This window comes from Rana temporaria, chromosome 3 (genome assembly GCF_905171775.1).
Source record: "Rana temporaria chromosome 3, aRanTem1.1, whole genome shotgun sequence".
Lineage (NCBI taxonomy): Eukaryota > Metazoa > Chordata > Amphibia > Anura > Ranidae > Rana > Rana temporaria.
In genome coordinates, this window is record NC_053491.1 from 453,217,328 (window position 1) to 453,238,138 (window position 20,811).

Here is a 20,811-nt window from a genome sequence, read left to right on the forward strand (position 1 = left end):
CTTTATGCCGCGTACAGACGGTCATTTTTTGTGATAAAAAAAAAGACGTTTTGAATCATGAAATAAAACAACGTTTTTGAAACTTCATTTTCAAATATACGTCACCGCGCTTTGTTCATAATTTTTTAAAAATGATGGTGTGTGAGCAACGGCGTTTTTAATGATGACGTTGGAAAAACTTCTTTTGGACATGCTGAAAAACTTTGTTTTTTTTCATGCCGAAAAAAGATCGCGTGTACGCGGCATAAAGACGTCAGAATACCAAGACATTCTGGACAATTTCATGCTCCCAACTTTGTGTGAACAGCTATGGGATGGCCCCTTCCTGTTCCAACGTGACTGCTCACCAGGGCACCAAGCAACGTCCATAAAGACATGAATGAACGAGTTTGGGGTGGAGGAACTTGACTGAGACAGAGTCCTGACCTCAACCCGATAGAACATCTTTGGGATGAATTATGCCGCGTACACACCATCACTTTATGTGATGAAAATAAATGACGTTTTTAAAAACGTCACTTTAATTGACCGTGTGTGGGGGAAAACGTCGTTTTATGTCTTGTAAAAAACGACCAAAAAAAATTGAAGCATGCTTCAATTTTATGTGTCGTTTTTCAAAACGTCAACTTTTACTTCACATAAATTGACCGGGTGTAGTAAACGTTGTTTAAAATGAAGTTTTTTCACCCGCGCATGCCCAGAAGCTACTTATGAAGCAAGCTTCAATGGAAAAACGTGGTGAACGTAACCTCACTTTGCAAGATCATTGTGAGAAAAACGATGGTGTGTAGGCAACTTCGTCTTTGAAAATTGAAGTTTCAAAAACGTCATTTTTTACTTCACAGAAAATGTCGTTTTTTTTCATCACATAAAGTGATGGTGTGTACGCGGCATTAGAGTGGAGACTGTGAGTCAGTGCCTGACCTCACAAATGCACTTCTGGAAGAATGGTCAAATATTCCCATAGACACACTCCTAAACCTTGTGGACGGCCTTCCCGGAAGAGTTGAAGCTGTTATAGCTGCAAAGGGTGGGCCAACTCAATATTGAACACTACAGACCAAGACTGGGATGCCATTAAAGCTCATGGGCGTCCCAATATTTTTGACAATATAGTGTATTTAGGACTACATACAGAGCTTTTTATATGACTTTTGGATGTGGTGGGAAAGTGCTAAAGGCTCTGTCAGGCTTTTATTGCAGTGTGACTCCCCTGGGGAAATTTCCCCCCACTTCCTGTTGTGTCACTAGGACAGGAAATGATCATTTCTTGAAAGAAGGGGCGTGGGGGCTCTTTTATTAGTATAACAGAGAAGGATTAGAACCTATGGCTATTATTACTCCAAGAAACCTTTTTTTTATTTTTTATAGATTGCAGTTAATCCGTATGCACACAGGCAGCTGGTTGTACAGTGATGTTGCTTACGCTCACAGCGCAAGTCTAACAATCTGAAAACAATTGATGACCTAGGTGGCTTGCCCTGTAGCTGGTTTTATTTCAGCATGAGTGTAGCATCTGACAAACAGATAATCACTTCAAATCCATACTTGAAATGACTTGTGATGATATGGCACAGTGAGTAAAACAGATTGCGTGTGCCCACCACAGTTTCAGTGGAACGTCAAATAAAAACGTATTTTATAGAGTGAGCCAGGGTTAGATCAGATATACAGACATATGATTTCCTGTATTGGTATTGAGTCAATATAGGAATTCATATGTTTTTATATCGGTTATGTAGCCCCAGGGGCGGACTGACCATTGAGTCACTCGGGCACTGCCCGAGGGCCCCATGCCACTAGGGGGCCCCCATCAGGGTTGCCAGGCTCAGCAAAACCAGGGACAGTATGTAAAAATCTATGGCCCATATTCTCGTAGATTGCCGTAAAACGCGGGCGTAACGTATCTGATTTACGTTACGTTATGCCGCCGCAAGTTTTACAGGCAAGTGCTTTATTCACAAAGAACTTGCCTGTAAAGTTGCGGCGGCGTAGCGTAAATCACCCGGAGCAAGCCCGCCTAATTCAAATATGACGGGTAGGGGGCGTGGAGCATTTAAATTAAGCGTGTTCCCGCCGTCCGGAAAATATCCCAGGGTGCATTGCTCCAAATGACGTCATTGGTTTCGACGTGAATGTAAATGGCGTCCAGCCCCATTCACGGACGACTTACGCAAACTACGTAAATTTTAAAATTCCGACGCGGGAACGACGGCCATACTTAACATTGGTTGCCGCTCATATAGCAGGGGCAACTTTACGCCGCGCAAACCTAACGTAAACGTCGTAACTTCACTGCGTCGACCGCGCGTACGTTCGGGAATTCGCGTATCTAGCTAATTTGCATACTCGACGGGGAAAACGACGGAGGCGACACCTAGCGGAAAAAAAAAAAAATGCATTTAAGATCTGACAGCGTAAGAGCCTTACGCCTGTCGGATCTAATGGATATCTATGCGTAACTGATTCTAAGGCCCTGTACACACGACCAAACATGTATGCTGAAACTGGTCCGCGGGCCAGTTTCAGCAGACATGTTCGGTCGTGTGTAGGCGCGAGCGGGCTGAATTCCAGCAAACATTTGCCCGCCGGGCCTTTTCCCAGCGGACAAATATTCCTGGACGTGTTTTAAAACCGTTCGCTGGAATCCTGCCCGCTCGGACATGTACGGTCGTCAGTACAGACCTACCGTACATGTCCGAGCGCCCGCCGTCCCTCGCATGCGTCGAATGACTTCGACGCATGCGTGGAAGCCTTTAAATGGCAGGCCTGCCCACGTTGCCGCGTCATCGCCGCGTTATCGTCGTGGCGACGACGCGGACACGTCCCGCGTAGTGTTTACGCGCGGACTTCTGTACGATGGTTAGTACAACCATCGTACAGAAGCCCTCTGGCAGGCATGTACGGTGAAAACGGTCCGACGGACCGCTTTCATCGTACATGTTTGCTCGTGTGTACCGGGCCTAAGAATCAGTCGCATAGATACGACGGCCCAGATTAGGACTTACGACGACATACATGGCGTTGCGCCGTCGTAAGCCCTTTGAGAATCTGGGCCAATGTTTTTTTTTACATCTGTCCCTGATATGCCCCGCCTCTGCATTGCCTCCTGGCGTGGTGGCCATCTGTAAGTCCAGGGGCCCCATAATCTTCTATTGCCCAGGGGCCCCATGAGTTGTCAGTCCGCCCTTGTGTAGCCCTGATAAAGGGGACGTCTTTGAACCTCCGAAAGTCATTGGTGGTTCTATTTTTTTTTTTTAAGAAATAGCAATATTAAAATCTTTTGGACTTTAATGCTACCTTTCATTTGCTGCTCTCATTGGACTTTGTACATGTTATGGTGCCCCCCGGGTCACCCGAGGCCTGGTGTCTGAGGCCTTGTACACACGACTGAACATGTCCGCTGAAACTGGCCTGCGGACCAATTTCCGCGGCCATGTTCGGTCATCTGTACGGCCGACCGGACCATTTTCCAGCAGACATTTGTCCAGCTGACCGTTTTCCGGTGGACAAAAATTTCTTAGCATGTCCGCCGGACATGTCCGATGGTCAGTATGACCGATCGGACATGTCCGCTGGCCCGAGAACTCGCGCATGACGTCGAAGTGATTCGACGCATGCGTGGAAGCATTTAACTTCCGGGTTCGCTCACGTCGCCGCGTCATCGTCGCCTTCACATCGTCGTCACGTCACCGCGTATTCTGTCCGCGCGGATTTTGGTTTGATGGTGTGTACAACCATCAGACCAAAATCTCCGAGCGGACATGTCCGATGAAAACGATCCGCGGAACGTTTTCTTTGGACAGGTCCCGTCGTGTGTACGAGGCCTTAGTGGCAGTTGATCTTCACCAGAACTCCTGGTGGTGGAGATGAGCCAGGAAGCCTATTGGTCCTGGTTTTCTTTGCTGCAAGCCAGCACTAGGCTGCTGCTCGCTCTTAGGATGGCCACCCCTTCCAAATGGGGGTTGGCTGGAACAGAAAGGTTATGGTTACAAGACTGTACATACAGCTGCAGACAAGAGAGTGGCCTGGTCAGGCAGAGTCCCTGGCAGGCAGTGGAGTAGTCAGGTCCAGGCAAGGCTCGAGGCAGGTAACAGTCAAGAGAGTAGTCATTTCCTGTCCGGAGAAAAGGTAGGCAAGAGTAGTCAGGTCTAGGTAGGGGTCAGGGTAGGCAGCAGGCGAGCGTGTAATCAGGGCCAGACATGTGTTGAGTCAGGCAGCAGTCAAGAGTAGTCAGTTCCTGAAAGCCAAGGTAGGCAAGACAGCATTCGGGTCAAGAACTGGGTCTAAGCCGATGGCAGGTGAGAGAGTAGTCAGGTCCAGGCAGGCAACGAGGCACATAACAGACAGATATTAAAGGGTTATAGCTCTGATAAGACACAGCACCAGCCAATTTAAAGGCTGGTGCCTAAATAGACATAGACAAATAGACATGCCCAGTGTGGTATTGGAGGTAGTGGAGGTACTAGGAATCCTGGAGGACCTAGCAGGGATCCTCTGAATACTGGAACTCTTAGAAGACCCAGCAGGGATCTTGACAGTACTGGAGGACATAGGAATCCAGGAAATCCTGGAAGACCCAGCAGGGATCCTATGAGTACTGTGGGTCAAAAGAAATCTGTGAAATCCTGGATAAGCTAGCTGCTAGCATACATCCTGTGAGCATTGTAGGTCATATGAATCTTGGAAATCCTGGAAGAGATCCTGTAAGTATTGTAGGTCATAGGATTCTGGGAAATCCTGGAAAACCCAGCAGTCATCCTGTGGGTAGTGTGGGTCATAAGAATATGGGAAATACTGGAAAACCTAGCAAGGATCCTGCGGGTCATAGGAATCTGGGAAATCCTGGAGGACCCAGCAGGGATCCATTGGGTCATAGGAATCTGGGTAATCCTGGAAGACCCAGCAGGGATCCTGTGGGTCATAGGAATCTGGGAAATCCTGGAAGACCTAGCAGGGAATCCATTGGGTCATAGGAATCTGGGAAATCCTGGAAGACCTAGCAGGGAATCCATTGGGTCATAGGAATCTGGGAAATCCTGGAAGACCCAGTAGGGATTCATTGGGCCATGGGAATCTGGGAAATCCTGGAAGACCCAGTAGGAATTTATTGAGTCATAGGAATCTTGGAAATCCTGGAAGACCCAGTAGGGATTCATTGGGTCATTGGAATCTGGGAAATACTGGAAGACCCAGCAGGGTCATAGGAATCTGTGAAATCCTGGAATACCCAGCAGGGTCATAGGAATCTGGGAAATCCTGGAAGACCCAGCAGGGTCATAGGAATCTGGGGAATCCTGGAAGACCCAGCAGGGTCATAGGAATCTGGGAAATCCTGGAAGACCCAGTAGGGATTCATTGGGTCATAGGAATCTGGGAAATCCTGGAAGATTCAGTAGTGATTCATTGGGTCATGGGAATCTGGGAAATCCTGGAAGACCCAGTAGGGATTCATTGGGTCATGGGAATCTGGGAAATACTGGAAGACCCAGCAGGGTCATAGGAATCTGTGAAATCCTGGAAGACCCAGCAGGGTCATCGGAATCTGGGAAATCCCGGAAGACCCAGAAGGGTCATATGTATCTGGGGAATCCTGGAAGACCCAGCAGGGTTATAGGAATCTGGGAAATCCTGGAAGACCCAGTAGAGATCGTGTGAATGTTGTAACAGTACATGTGAATCGCCAACCCTCTTGTTTGAGGGACACCCCAATTTTTAAAGAGCTACCTTACCAGATCCACTGTGCCTTATCACACTCTGATAGATCGGCTGATAATCTGGATCCAGTGCTCTATTTGCTTTTGTTCAAAAACTGTTTTGTCTGGGGTTCCACTTTAAAGTGTGAAGAAAGTGGCAGTTATCAGCGGTTTGATCTTAATCTCTCCTGGAAATCCCCTTGAGGGTAAATATTTCTTGTGTGTGTGAAAGCTAAAATTCTCCACATTCCACCTCTTGGACTCTATACTGGGAGCGGTGACAAACCTTTGTTATCTCCGGGACAGTTTCACACACAAACTGTTGACTCCTTAAAGATATAAACAACACTTATAGATATGTACTTCATCACGTAGTCATTAAAGACACCACATTATGCAGATTTTACCGCCCTGACCAGTAAAATGGGACTTTTTGGCAATGCTATTATAGGAAAAAGCACATGACTGGAAATAATCCCAGATAAGGTGTTGACCTAATTTGCCATGCACGTGTAGTCGACTCGCCTCATAAATTGTCTTGGAGGAAAATGTTTTTTTGGCCAGCCATTGTTGTTTTACACCTCTAATGACTCCACTACTTCCTGCTTTACAGCTTTCTGGGTCACCTCCCTGCTCTGGCGGAGTTGATAATGATGATTCAATAAGCAAATTAAGGGTTGACATGGGAAGCCGAATTGCATAATCACGTCATTGGATTGGCCATGCAGTGTAGAAAATGAGTGTTGTAACGGAATGACCCGGGACACCCAGAGACTTTGTAAGGATAAGGGGTATTCCTGTACCGGCGTCACCAAAGAGTCTTATGTCTAGGGTCACCTTATGTCCGATAGGGCCATAGGGTGACTGAGAAATTATGTCCTAAATTACAGGACAGGGGACATCACTGATAGTTCATATTGCAGGATTTTGAGATACTGCAAGATGTTGGTTAATTGTGACCCAACCAGTCAATAGTAATTTCCATGATTAGCCCTGACTAGTGACATGCTAATTGAGTCAGGCTCCTGGTAGACCTTTCATTGTGTGATAACACTGCTTTAAGCCTATTGATGCTCAGAGGTGTGAATACCTTTTGGTCAAGCTGTATGCGAAGACAGAACGTCTGTCTAGGGATATGGATTAAGAAGAGATTATTGTGTGTGATGGTGTTTTGTTTGTTATGCTGTTAATGAAAGAAGGTGCAGTGATTAGATCATGATAATTATAGCCCGGCGCCGACATGTCTAGAATGTTTAGTAATTAGCTCAAAGAATGTGATTGAAGCCCCCCACGGTGTGATGTGTGGGTGGGGAGTTGATTGTTCCTTTAATGCCTTGTACTGTATATAAGACTGAAAGAAACCATTAAAGTTGTCATTACATTTGGAACAAGTACAGAGCTGCGTGTCTCGTCTTGATTCTGGGGAAATGGGATGTCTGTTGGACGGTTGGAGTGTCGATAAGCTGTTGGATGGGATGGAAGGTCGTAAACGGTGGTGACCGTTACAAGTGTTTACCATAAAACTGGCACAATCCGATAAGTTACAGTTACGGTCTCAATAGTGGCTCTGTACAGGTCTTAACTCACCAGGCACAGGCAATATATCCCAAAAAGATACATGCGCTACACGCCAATATCCTCCACTCGAGTTGTTTATTTCATAGAAGTCACATCACCCACCTGAGCTCCTTCCTTTAGATCAGCTATTCTCAACTTTCTTCTTTGGGTTCCTTGAGTTGTGGCTGATCGACTTTCCATCTAATGGGGCCTCCACAGCACTGGGTCAATGCCACTTGGCAGAGCCAAGGGCATGTTACCGCTGATCTTTTAATAGCTGTTTGTAATGGTGACCATACACTGAATGATTTCTGTAACGGTCACCACCGTTTACGATTTCCCTTCCATCAACCACGACAGCTTATCTGACACTCCAACCAACAGGACCCGATCCATCCCCTTTGCCAGAATAACCGAGACACACAGCTCTGGGTTCTGGTTTCAAATGAAAGACATCTTTAATGGTACGCTCTCAGGGTTTTATACAGTTCAAGCATGAAAGGAACAAAGAGACTCTCCACCCCCCTCATCACACACTGGGGCTTCAATATGCCTTCAGATGGGCTAATTACTAATCAGTGTCCAGACATTTTGGCGCCGGGCTGACATTTTTAACATGACCTAATTACGACACCTGAGAAGTCACATTCCACATCTGAGGCCCCATACACACGATAGAATCCATCCGCTGAAAAATCCCAGCGAATGGGTTTCAGCTGATAGATTCTATGGTGTGTACAATCCAGCGGATCTGTTTCCGCGGATTTTTCTCCCATGCGATGGATTTCCAGCAGATAAATATTTGAAGACATGTCTTCAAATCTATCCGCTGGAATCCATCCCAACGGATTGATCCGCTGGTCTGTACAGACTCACTGGATCAATCCGTCCAAAGGGATCCCCCGCATGCGTCGTAATGATTCGACGCATGCGTGGAATTCCTTATATGACTGCGTCACGCACGTCGCCGCGTCATCATCGCGGCGACGGTGCGACACGTCATCGCCAGAGGATTTCGGCGCGGATTTCGATTCGATGGTGAGTACACTCCATCGCATCAAAATCCGCTCAAATCCTCTAGAGGATTTATCCGTGGAAACGGTCCGCTGGACCGTATCCGCGGATAAATCCTCCCGTGTGTACGGGGCCTTAGACAGACGTTCTGTCTCTGCATACAGCTTGACAAGTTCCATTCCACATCTTATATCAATAGAATTCACACAAAGCAGCATCACACAATGAGAGGACTTTCAGAAGCAGATTCAATTAGCATGTCAACAGTCTACACAGAGGAATGAGTCACTATTGACCGGTTGGGTCAACATTAACCAACAACTTGCAATATCTCAAGATCCTGCAATATGAACTATCAGTAATGTCCCATCTCATGTAATTTCTAATTAATATTTCTCAGTCACCCTATGCCCAAAAGGGACACAGGGTGACCCTAGACACAAGAGTTATTAGTGACGCTGGCACAGGAGTACCCCTCATCCTTCCAAAGTCTCTGTTTGTCACGGGTCATTCCGTTACAATTTCATATACATTTGTATTGTCAAGTGGATTACTGCCCAGGAGAAATATATGATCAGGAGAGCAGAAAGATGGTTTGATGTGCCATACACCTAAAAGTATAGCTAAAGGCAAAACTTTTGGATAGAGGGGAGAAGGATTAGAACATCTGTCAGATGGTATTGCTGTCTGTGCCCCCATTTGGGAGATTTACCCTCTCGAATTGTCCTGTTTACTATTATCATTGAAAGTGAAAGTGAAAGTAAAAGAAAATCCCAGTTCTCAAAAAGGATATCTGGGAACCGGAGAAAGTGCAGAGAAGGGCAACCAATCTAAAAAGGGCATGGAGGAGCTCAGCTATGAGGAAAGATTAGAAGAACTGAATTTATTCTTTCTTGAGAAGAGGAGATCAAGGGGGCATATAATCAACATGTACAAATATAAAAGGGGTCCATACAGTGAACTTGGTGTTATAGTAAAACGACGGCGGCTGGTCGGCAACCAGTTAATATGTAGGGATTTCCTCTCACTTCCTGTTTGACTATGGGACAGGAAGTGAAGGTAAATCTTTCCAATGGGACACAGATGGCAAAAATAAACATTACAGGGGTTATAACCCTTCCTTGCTCTATCCAAAATGAGCAAAAATGTTTTGCCTATAGTTCTACTCTAACAATCATATTGATGTAAACATAAACTCCATGCTAAAGCAACAGTGCTCTATATCACGATATCACCAAACAAAATATGGAACTAAATATTATACAGCTGCTGCAATAACTCCCCAACCTTTAAACTTGACCTCTGGAAGATATAGACCCCCCCCCCCCAACGAGGCCATTTTTTGCTATATGGCACTGCGTTACTTTAACAGAACAATTGCAAGGTCATGCAATGCTGTACATAAATTACATTTAGGTCCTTTTTTCCCCACAAATAGAGCTCTCTTTTATATATATATATATATATATATGGAATTTTGAATTATTTATTATTTTATACTAGTAATGGCGGCGATCAGCAACTTATAGCAGGACTGAGATATTGTGGCCGACAATCTGGCACTTTGTGGGAAGCAGTGACACAGAGATCAGTGCTAAAAATATACACTGGTACTTTACCAATGACACTGGCTGGGAAGGGGTTAAACATCTAGGGTGATCAAAGGGTTAACTGTCTGCCTAACCAGTGTTTTTGTGTAAACTGTGTGCTGCTTTTATAAAAAGTGACAGTGCAGCGCTCGGAAATTCTACCTACATATAATGGCGTGCATAAATGAAATGCTGGAATTTATAGGGAAACAAAATCCAGCACATTCCCTCTGACAGGAGGAGCTCTGCATTGTTTATATAGGCAGAGCTCTGTTCAGCCTGACTCCTCCGATCAGCGGTTGCCAGCAGACATCCGATGGCTGGCACCCGCTGATCGGCTTCTGCTGTGATTGATCACAACAGAAGCGGCACTCCGTCGGCGCACGAGTCCCCTCCTAACCAGAGAGTGAAGAATCAAGTATATATATATATACGTGATTCTACACAGAACGGCTGCCCTGTAGCAGTAAATCTGTTATAGGGTGGTCGGCAAGCGTAAAAGAATGCTTTCCATCAGCATGGATTTTTTCTCCTCTGAAAGAGTCCATGCTGACGAAACGCATCAGTGGCGGGGCTAGCGGTGGGCATACCTGACTGTCTACTTGCTCAAGTTGGGAGATAAGCTTGTGCAGCGGGCAGTTCTCCGGCTCTGGCGGAGGATACATGTATAGTGTTGATTATTTACTTCATGGCAGTTTGGTGAGTGCCGATTTTTGGTGGCGGTATCTCAAGCACCGAGAGGAACACTGTTGGGAAACAAGAAGACATTTGTTTGGACTATTTATTTGGACTGATAACTATGATGTTGATTCACTACACTGAGTGATTATGTCTCGTTTCCTGGAGGATTTTTTTTATTGACATCTTATATTGTGATTTATAGGGTGTATTATATGTTATTCCTTCACAGCTCTTAATATCGATGATGTATCTACTTTTCTTCAACCTGGATTTTCCATCCAGACCCATCGGAAGAATTTTGATGAAATGGATGGGTTTTGCTCTAAATTGATTGATAACACATTTATCTTTTCGTTTATTCATATTTTCAATCATATTATCCAATCCTGTGAAGAATTGATTGATCAGATTGTTACGTGTTTGGCCACCATAAGGGTGGCATTCTGACCACTGCTGTAAGGGGGGTATTCCTCTCACTGACCACCAATGTACCACCATTGTAAGGGGCATTCTTCCCACTGACCACCAATATAAGGGGGTTATTCAACTCACTGACCACCAATATAAGGGGGTTATTCAACTCACTGACCACCAATGTAAGGGGGTTATTCAACCCACTGACCACCAATGTAAGGGGGTTATTCAACCCACTGACCACCAATGTAAGGGGGTTATTCAACTCACTGACCACCAATGTAAGGGGGTTATTCTAGCTACAAACCACCAATGTAAGAGGGCCATTCTTCCCACTCACCACCAATTTAAGGGTCATTCTTGCCACTGACCACCAATGTAAGGGGCATTCTTGCCACTGACCACCAATGTAAGGTGCATTCTTGCCACTGACCACCAATGTAAGAGTGTATTCTTCCCACTGACCACCAATGTAAGAGGGTATTCTTCCCACTGGTCACCAATGTAAGTGGGTTATTCTAGCCACTTACCACCAATGTAAGGGGCATTCTTGCCACTGATCACCAATGTAAGGGGCATTCTTGCCACTGATCACCAATGTAAGGGGCATTCTGCCTAGTAACCTGACTACTTATGTAGCGCCTGTGTACTTCTCAGTACAGGTTCTATGTTAAATTTAGTAGGATGAGAGAGTTATTGGCTTTCATCTGTGTTGATTTGTTTAAATTTTGGCTGTCGCCAACCCTGAACTGTCCTGTGGGTCATTCTGTGCTCCGGAGATGTAGTTCCATCTTCGGATGGCAGGTGGCGCCAGAGGGGTTCAGGCAGAGCCGCTTTTTCCCAGCAGCCAATTAGAGGAGCGTTTCCCTCGCGGGGCATGCTGGGGAGGGGTATTTCTGTGGCCGAAGCCGTTGCTCGGGGTTCTTCACTGGTTCCTGGTTCCAGGTGCGGCACCCACCTTTAGGGTGTGCGCACATCACGGGCCCCGGGGGTTTGGCCTACCAGGCCGGGGCGCACGTGCTACGCAGAGTTCCTGACTCTGGGCCCTCATTGCTCAGAGCAACCAAAGCTGCAATGGGGCCCCAGTGACTTACTGGGTTCCCCATCTCTGATCATGAAGGTCCCAAGCAAGTTGTGCTGTTCGGTGGGGAGTCGGTCTGAGGTGAGCCTGGAGGCAGGTGATCCAATAGGGCTTGGACGAACCATCAGGGATCTGGGTGACCGAATACTGGCAGGTTGTATGATGCAAACTGACGCTACACTTAATTTTATCAGGTTTCACTGAACTGAAAATTATTTGAAGGGTTCCTCCGGGATATAAGGGTTGCTCTTGAGGGAGGAGCTCAGGAAGGTGATGTGACTTCTTTGCAGTGCGGTGTAGGCACCTTCTCGGGTATATCACAAAACTGGTTCTATATGAAATTGCAAAACCTTTGGCAGATAAAACAGTAAAAATCTATTTATGTCAAGCATGTGTTTGGGTCTTTTCCCAGAGTTTCACTTTAGGGTCTCCTTTACACCTGCATTCAACGCGTTTCTGTGCATTGTAATGTGTTGCTGTGCTTTGGGGAAGAATGCAGACTTACATACCTGTATGACTGAACAGTGCACACAGAGAACACTTGGGGGCAGATTCACATACAGCCGCGCAATTTTGTGCGGGCGTAACGTATCTGATTTACGTTACGCCTCCGCAACTTACACGGGCAAGTGCTGTATTCTCAAAGCACTTGCTCCGTAAGTTGCGGCGGCGTAGCGTAAATCACCCGGCGGAATTCAAATTCGGCGGGTAGGGGGCGTGTATCATTTAAATTAAGCACGTCCCCGCGCCGAACGAACTGCGCATGCGCCGTCCGTAAAATATCCCAGTGTGCATTGCTCCAAATGACGTTGCAAGGACGTCATTGGTTTCGACATGAACGTAAATGCTGTCCAGCCCCATTCACGGACGACTTACGCAAACGGCGTAACTTTTTCAAATTTCGACGCGGGAACGACGGCCATACTTAACATTGGCTGCGCCTCATAGACCCAGGGGCAACTTTACGCCGGGAAAAGCATAATGTAAACGTCATAACTTGACTGCATCGGCCGTGCGTATATTCGGGAATTCGCGTATCTAGCTAATTTGCATACTCGACGCGGAATTCGACCGAAGCGCCACCTAGCGGGCAAAAAAATATGCAGTTTAGATCTGACGGCGTAAGAAACGCCTGTTGGATCTAATGGATATCTATGCGTAACTGATTCTAAGAATCAGTCGCATAGATACGACGGCGCAACGCAGAGATACGACGGCGTATCTGGAGATACGCCGTCGTATCTCCGTTGTGAATCTGGGCCTTGTTTTCTATGTGCCCTTGTGCTGAGCTTCCATTGACCAATGAAGATAAAGGCAGCTCAATGGACATGGTGAGAAGGAGTCCTAAAATGAAATGAAATTTTTTTTTTTTCCTTTTTGCCTTCTTGTGTATTTCTCTCCAGAAGGATGGAGCCATCTTGGTTTAGGTATCATTCAGGCTCATGAAAAGAACCAGTGACCCATCCATAGACGAGCCATTCATGAAACTTCTCTGATCTCTCCTCAGGTGTCTCCCAGTTTGGTGCGCAAGGTAGAATTTGCAAAGATTGCGGAAAGATTGAGGCTAATGAAGATCCTACGAAGTTAAACGAATTGATCAACAAAGTGACAAAATATGCCAAATGTCCACATACAGACAATATAAGGTAAAGACCAGGGGGGTGGGGATCAACAAAGCTGGAAATGGCGCAAGAAACTGGCACAAGTGGCATGTGCCACATTAACTAAGCAGATAGGAAGATTGAAAGGCTGTTTGCCATCTGTTACAATGATACACATGATTGGGATCGGTAGCCAAAGGGATGTAAGCTGGACGCTGGACTTTGCTACACAACCAAGGGGTCCGGGGTCCCTGCCTTTAAAGGGCTGTTGCTTTGATCTGATTCACTAAAAGTGTCCCATCTGAGTCTGAAGTTCTGCAAGCCAGTGTGCTGGAGGCAGTAATGAGTGTATATAGCTGTGTATGGGAAGAGTTGTCTCTTAAGGCCCCTTTCACACGGGGCGGATCAGTAATGATCCGCCCCGTGAACCTCCGCTTGCTCAGCGGGGATCGCTCTGTATATCCCCGCTGAGCCGGCGGATAACAGGGCGGTCTCCACACACTTTGCAGGGACCGCCCTGTCTTTTCTCCGCTCTCCCCTATGGGGGGATCGGGTGAACACGGACCGTATGTCCGTGTTCACCCGATCCGATAGACGGATGGAAAAGTAGGTTTTTCCTCCGTCACACTTTGGCGGATCGGAGCGGGTCGGATGTCAGCGGGCATGTCACCGCTGACATCCGCGACTCCATAGAGGAGCACAGAGCGCCCGTTCAGGTCCGCCTAAAAAACTGGCAGGCGGACCTGAACAGGCCGCCGTGTGAAAGAGCCCTAAGAGTTTTCTGAAGTTGAGAGGGCATCCCATAACACAAACACAAAGCACTGGACTGTTTTCTGACTCTGAGTGCCTGTGAAAATTTGGTCTGCCTAACTTTGCAGTAGAGCTGCACAATTAATCATTAATAATCATTATCGCAATTCCCCCCCCCCCCTCGCGATCTTAACAAAGCATTTTCCCAATTCGTTCTATGCAGAGAATTCTCTGCTGAAGCCGACAGCTGTCGAAAAACAAATAAAAAAATAGGCAGTCTGCCAAGTATCTCAACATTCCTCAGCTGAGCTAACTATAAACATTGTAACGTTTTGTTCTTTAGATCAAAGGAATGAACCTTGGTCCGTAAATGAGGGAAGTTTAAAGACTCCTAGCTGGATTCAAATAGACCGCCGCATCTTTGCGGCGGCGTAGCGTATCGTATTTACACTACGCTGCCGTAAGTTAGCTAGGCAAGTACTGTATTCACAAAGTACTTGCCTGCTAAGTTACGGCGGCGTATCGTGAATAGGCCGGCGTAAGCGCGCCGAATTCAAATGAGGATGTGGGGGCGTGTTTTATGTAGATTAACTGTGACCCGACGTGATTGACGTTTTTTAGGAACGGCGCATGCGCCGTCCGTGTACATATCCCAGTGTGCATTGCGGCAAAGTACGCCGCAAGGACGTATTGGTTTCGACGTGGACGTAAATTACGTCCAGCTCTATTCACGGACGACTTACGCAAACGATGTAAAATTTTCAAATTTTGACGCGGGAACGACGGCCATACTTAACATTGGCTACGCCACCTAGGGGGCATGTTTATCTTTAGGCGGCCTATCTCTTACGGAAGCGGCGTATCTTTACTGCAACGGGTGCACGTACGTTCGTGAATAGGCGTATCTAGTCATTTACATATTCTACGCCAAACTCAATGGAAGCGCCACCTAGCGACCAGCCTAAATATTGCACCCTAAGATACGACGGCGCAAGCCGTCGTATCTTAGATAGGTTTAAGTGTATCTCTGTTTGAGAATACACTTAAACTTAGGACGGCGCAGACTCTGAGTTAGGTCGACGTATCTACTGATACGCCGGCCTAACTCTTTATGAATCTAGCTATAAACCTTTTTCTGACACTTGTTGGTTTCAAGTTAAAAATCATTATTTTTTGCTAGAAAATTACTTGGAACCCCCAAACATTTTGTTCCGGATTCACAAAGCAACTTACGCCGACGTATCTCTAGATACGCCGACGTAAGTATAAATATGCGTGTCGTATCAATGCGCCGATCCAGAAACCAAGATACTCCTAAAAATAGGCTTCATCCGACCAACGTAACTTGCCTACGCCGGCGTATCTTGGGCGCATATTTATGCTGGCGCTCCCATTGATTTTTGAATGAAAATCTGCAAATGAGGGAAATACGGCGATTCACGAACGTACTTGCGCCCGGCGTATAATATACGCGGTTTGCGTAAGTCGTATGTCCGGCGTAAAGTTATTCCCCATATATGAGGCGCAACCCATGCAAAGGTATGGACCAGGGAACACAAGCCGTCGTATTTTACGTCGGTTACGTTGTACGGGCGTAGGTTACTTAGGTTACGTTCACGCCGTAGACAGTGATTCAACGTATCTTAGGCAGTTGTTTCGACGTGATTCTGAGCATGCGCACTGGAATGCGTCCACGGGACGGCGCATGCGCCGTTCATTATTCGTATCTGTCTGGCACTCGGCCCATCATTTGCATGGGGTCACGCCTCATTAGCATGGCTCACGCCCACTTCCACCTACGCCGGCTCACGCCGAGGAAACCCAGCGCAATTTGGGAGGCAAGTGCTTTGTGAATTCTGTGCTTGCCTCTCTGCGTCGGCGTATCGTATATTAGATACGCTACGGCGGCATAAATATGCGCCTATGTATGTGAATCCGGGCCTATATATATATATATATATATATATATATATATATATATATATATATATGAGAGAGACCCTAGAGAATAAAATGGCGGTTTTTGCAATATTTTATGTCACACCATATTTACGCAGCGGTCTTTCAAATGAATTTTTATGGGAAAAAAAATTTGAATAAAAAAAAAAAACTAAACAGTAAAGTCAGTCCAATTTTTTTGTATAATCGTGAGAGAATCGTGATCTTTATTCTAAGCCCAAAACTTTGTGATTCTCATATTTCCCAGAATCGTGCAGCTCTACTGTGCAGGGTGGGGGATCCAATTTTACCAGTGCTACACAAGTACAGAAAATATGTTGATCCTGCCAGAAATGCAGTGCCCTGGTCACTTCCTGCGAGCTGACCTGAAATCTCAAACCGCTTTATCTTCCTCCCGATCTATCTTCTATAAACTACAAATCCCCCCCCCCCCCTAGTTTTTTAATGGAAATAAAGAGAGGGGATGGTGTTTGTAGTCTAAATCAAGGGAACGGCCCCTAGGGTGACACCGCTGCTCCTCCATAGAGACAATACAGTGGGTGACACTCTAGGACAGGAAGGGTGGTACTGATACCCTGGAAAAAGTTTTATGCGGCCAGTACATCTAAGTAAACTGCAATATATTACATTTTATTTTTTGGGGGGGTTTTAGATACACTTTACAAGGAGCTTCATTTTCCTTTTTCTAATTTATTAGGTTTGAATTTAATATTTGAGTTCATAATTCCATTGTTGTTTTCCAGATTTACGTTGAAAACTCAACAAGGACCAATCTGCGCTAAAAATTATCTATCCTGGGTGACAAAACTAAAGGCGTGCCTCGATGGTAAGTGTGAGCGCGCAATGCCAGCCATCTTAAAGTGACATTAAAGGTCCATTTATGAAAAAAAAAAAGTATTAAACCTCTCATACTTACCTGTTCTGTGAAGTGGTTTTGTACAGAGCAGCCCCAATCCTCCTCTTTTCGGGACCCCCACCAGTACTCTTGGCTCCTCCTCTTCAGCCAGTGCCCCCAATAGCAAGCCGCTTGCTATGGGGGCACTGATGTGTGCTCGCCGCATAAGACACACAGAGCTACGGCTTGGCCCCACCCCCTGCGCTCTCCTCATTGGTTCACTGGCTGTGATTGACAGCAGCAGGAGCCAATGCCTCCTGCTGTTGTCTCAGCCAATGAGGAGCTCTGGGGGGGGGGGGGGGCTACACACATAGAATGCATGAAGGTAAAATCCTTTGAGCCTTTACACCCACCTTAAACCTTAGATCTATGTTGTACAGCAGGGGTCTCCAAACTTTTCAAACAAAGGGCCACTTTATTTCCCTTTAGACTTTACGAGGGCCGGATTGTGGCCAGCAGGGGAAGAAAATGTCACGGGCCCGGGACCAGTGAGAACAAATATGGCCTCAGGGTTGGTGGTCAATAGGAGGAGGAGTATTCCCCCTATTAGTAGGAGGAGTAGCATCCCATCATTGGTATAGGTGGATGATATAGTTCCCCATTGTTGGTGTCAGTGGGAGGAATAGAGCCTTATATCAGTGGGAGGAATTTTGCCCCAAGGGCCGGATAAAGGATAGCAAAGGGCCACATCTGGCCCTCGGGCCGCAGTTTGGAGACCCCTGTTGTACAGGAACACACCTGTTTGGATACAAACTGGTTGGATAGTTCAATCTGCACTCCTGTAAATAATTTTCAGTTGACAGCAGGTTGGAGCCCGCTGTCAGCTGACATCTCAGAGCCAGTCCTGGGGAAAGGATCCACCCTGGACCAGCACCCGGCTCAGCCTCTCAGTAAGCTGCCAAGAGTCCAAGTCAGAAACTACTGCCCCCACAGCCCAGCACTCACAGAAGGGAGGGGCAGAGCAGACAGCGGTAACTGACAGTCACCAGCTCTCTGCTTATAGAGTTCTGAGGACTGAGTGATCAGCGGTCTTTGATCGTTCAGTCTTAGGGCCAGTTCACACCACATTTTTGCATCAAAAACGCATGGAAAGTAGGTATATATGGTTTCCAATGGCATTGTTCACACCAGTGAGGTCAGTTCCAAGGCGTCCCAGTTCCAGAAAAAAAAACTTTTTTTCCCTGCACTGGACTGGACTGGAACGCATCAAAAACACATATATAAAAAAAAAAGAAAACACTCCTTACCTATTTTAACTGACCCCATCCGGACACTGCCGCCACCTAGAGGCCTTTGCTGTCCCGAACCTGCTGCCACCGGACTGGGCGCACCATGACGAGGCTGCTGTTGGCCTGTACCCGATTGACCACAGAGTCCTAGCGGGGTAGGGTGAGCCGCGGCGCCGGCGCTGTAATCGGCGTTTGATCGCAGGCAAGTTAGGCAGCCGCGAGGCCCCTGTGAGTGCGAGGGCTTAGGCGACTGCCTAATTTGCGTAATTAGAGAGCCGCTTCTGATTGCAAGAACCCCTGTGAGTGATAAATGATTTGTCCCATCCCTGTAAACTGATACATCTGGAAGAGAGCTTGTTCTTTTGAAAAACAACAGACTAAGACCCCATTCACACCTTCGCGTTTTGTCGCATGTAGCGCGACGCGAACAAACGCCAGAGGGACGAAAAGCAATGAAAGTCAATGGGGATGGTTCACATCTGAACGCTGATGCGCCTGACGCGCATCGCCTGTAGTCAAAAGAAGTTCTGGACCCTTTTCTGTCGCGCAATACGCGCGATATGCGCGTATTTGAGCGTTTTTGGTTTTCCATTGAAATCAATGTAAAACGCCAGATACGCGCGTATTGCGCGACAACAAGCGTTTGCTACAGGCGTTTTGTCAATAGAACTTGTCGCCCATGCAGAAGATTTAAAAAATCTACCAACATAGCAACAAGTGATGAAAAGATGATAGTTTTTCCTATTGGCTAAAAAAAAACGTCTAAGTACAAAAACGTCGGACAACGCTGTATGCAAACGCGCATATTAGCATGAATACGCGCGAAAAAAACGCCTAAAAAAAACGCCGGAAAACGACGCTATTGCCTACGCCTAGGTGTGAATGCAGCCTAAGGCCTCATGCACACGAGACGCTGGTAAACTCGAGTTCAGAGGCATTTGGGCATTTTTTTCAACTGCCCCTGAACACATTTAATGTTATCCTATGTGTCCATGCACACAATCACGTTTTTTTGGCGTTTCAAAGCAGTTGGGTTTAGGGCCGTTTTTCCAAACCCAAAATTTTGGGTTCAGAAGCATTCAGCTTTTGCGTTTTAGACGCAAATCGCGGCAAATCGCGGCAAAACGCGGTACCGGCGTTTTGCCGCGATTTCGTCTATAGGCGTTTTTAAAGGTGACCTATTTTTTTACATTAGAAATCTCAAAAATGATGGCAAATGATGAAAAACCATAAAAAAAAACATAAAAAATGTAATTGCTTGTATTGCATTGTGGACAATCCACAACTTGTGGCAGGTGACATGGCCAGGTGACGTGGCAAGTGGACAATTCACAACTTGGCAGGTGACGTGGCCAGTTGATGTGGCAGGTGACATGGCCTGTGGACAATCCACAACTTGTGGCAGGTGACGTGGCCAGGTGACGTGGCAGGTGGCGTGGCAGGTGATGTGGCCAGGTGACGTGGCAGGTGATGTGGCAAGTGACACGCTAAATACATGTACACTGCTGCTCTCTCAGCTGCTCTGGTCTCACAAAATAGCTGAAATGGTTAAATAATATTGTTTTTTGAGCTTAGGGAGGGTCTTATGATGTTTCTTAACCAAATGCTTATAAACGCAAACGCGGTAAAACGCGGTAAAATGCAGCGAAATTCGCGGCAAAAACAGGCGTTTTAAATGCCGGTTTTTGCGTTTGAAAACTTGTGTTTAGATGAGTTTGCATTTGCTTCTCGTGTGCATGGGGCCTTACTGGCCACGATCACCAGATGAAAATAGAAGAAAGAAAGACTAAAATAGAAAACAAATGCAGCCATCACATCTAAAAATTGGTAAGCTGCAATATAAATAATGTTTGCTTTTGGTTTTATTACTGCTTTAATAGGCAAAAAGTAGCAGCTAAAGAAAAAAAGTTTAGTGATTTTTTTATTTATTTTTTGTATGATTTGTAGACCTTATATTTGGCCTTTTCCCCACAGCCAAGACGTGTCTGGATGACGCCTCCTCAAGCTCTCGGAAAGAGTTTTCTAAGGGCACCAATCTGAATCCTTCCACCACCACAACTAACACTCCAACCACGGCGCCTGTGACCAGTATGAAGCCCTCAACACAAAGCCAGGACCAGAACATTGGGCAGTCCACAGAACCTGCGGCCCCCGCTGTCCTGAACACCACACCGCTAGACTCCAACAAGGAAAACCTCAACCTGGCCCAAGGTATAAACATGGACGCAATACAATATTTGGTTAGGTTCTACAAACAGGAAAACAGTCTATGACTGGACTTTAAAGGGGTTGTAAAGGTAAAAAAAATCCCATAATAGCTTCCTTTACCTCAGTGCAGTTTTCCT

At 46.3% G+C, this 20,811-nt stretch overlaps 1 protein-coding gene across 3 annotated transcripts in view; it reads left to right on the plus strand.

Annotated features, from left to right (window-relative positions):
• LOC120933444 overlaps window positions 1–20,811 on the plus strand; it is a 74,829-nt gene that overhangs the window by 47,591 nt on the left and 6,427 nt on the right. For all 3 annotated transcript variants that reach the window (XM_040346662.1, XM_040346664.1, XM_040346663.1), the window contains exons 3-5: window positions 13,540–13,678; window positions 17,086–17,168; window positions 20,441–20,677. In XM_040346662.1, the coding sequence (XP_040202596.1) occupies window positions 13,540–13,678; window positions 17,086–17,168; window positions 20,441–20,677 (459 nt within the window). The remainder of the gene's footprint in view (window positions 1–13,539; window positions 13,679–17,085; window positions 17,169–20,440; window positions 20,678–20,811) is intronic.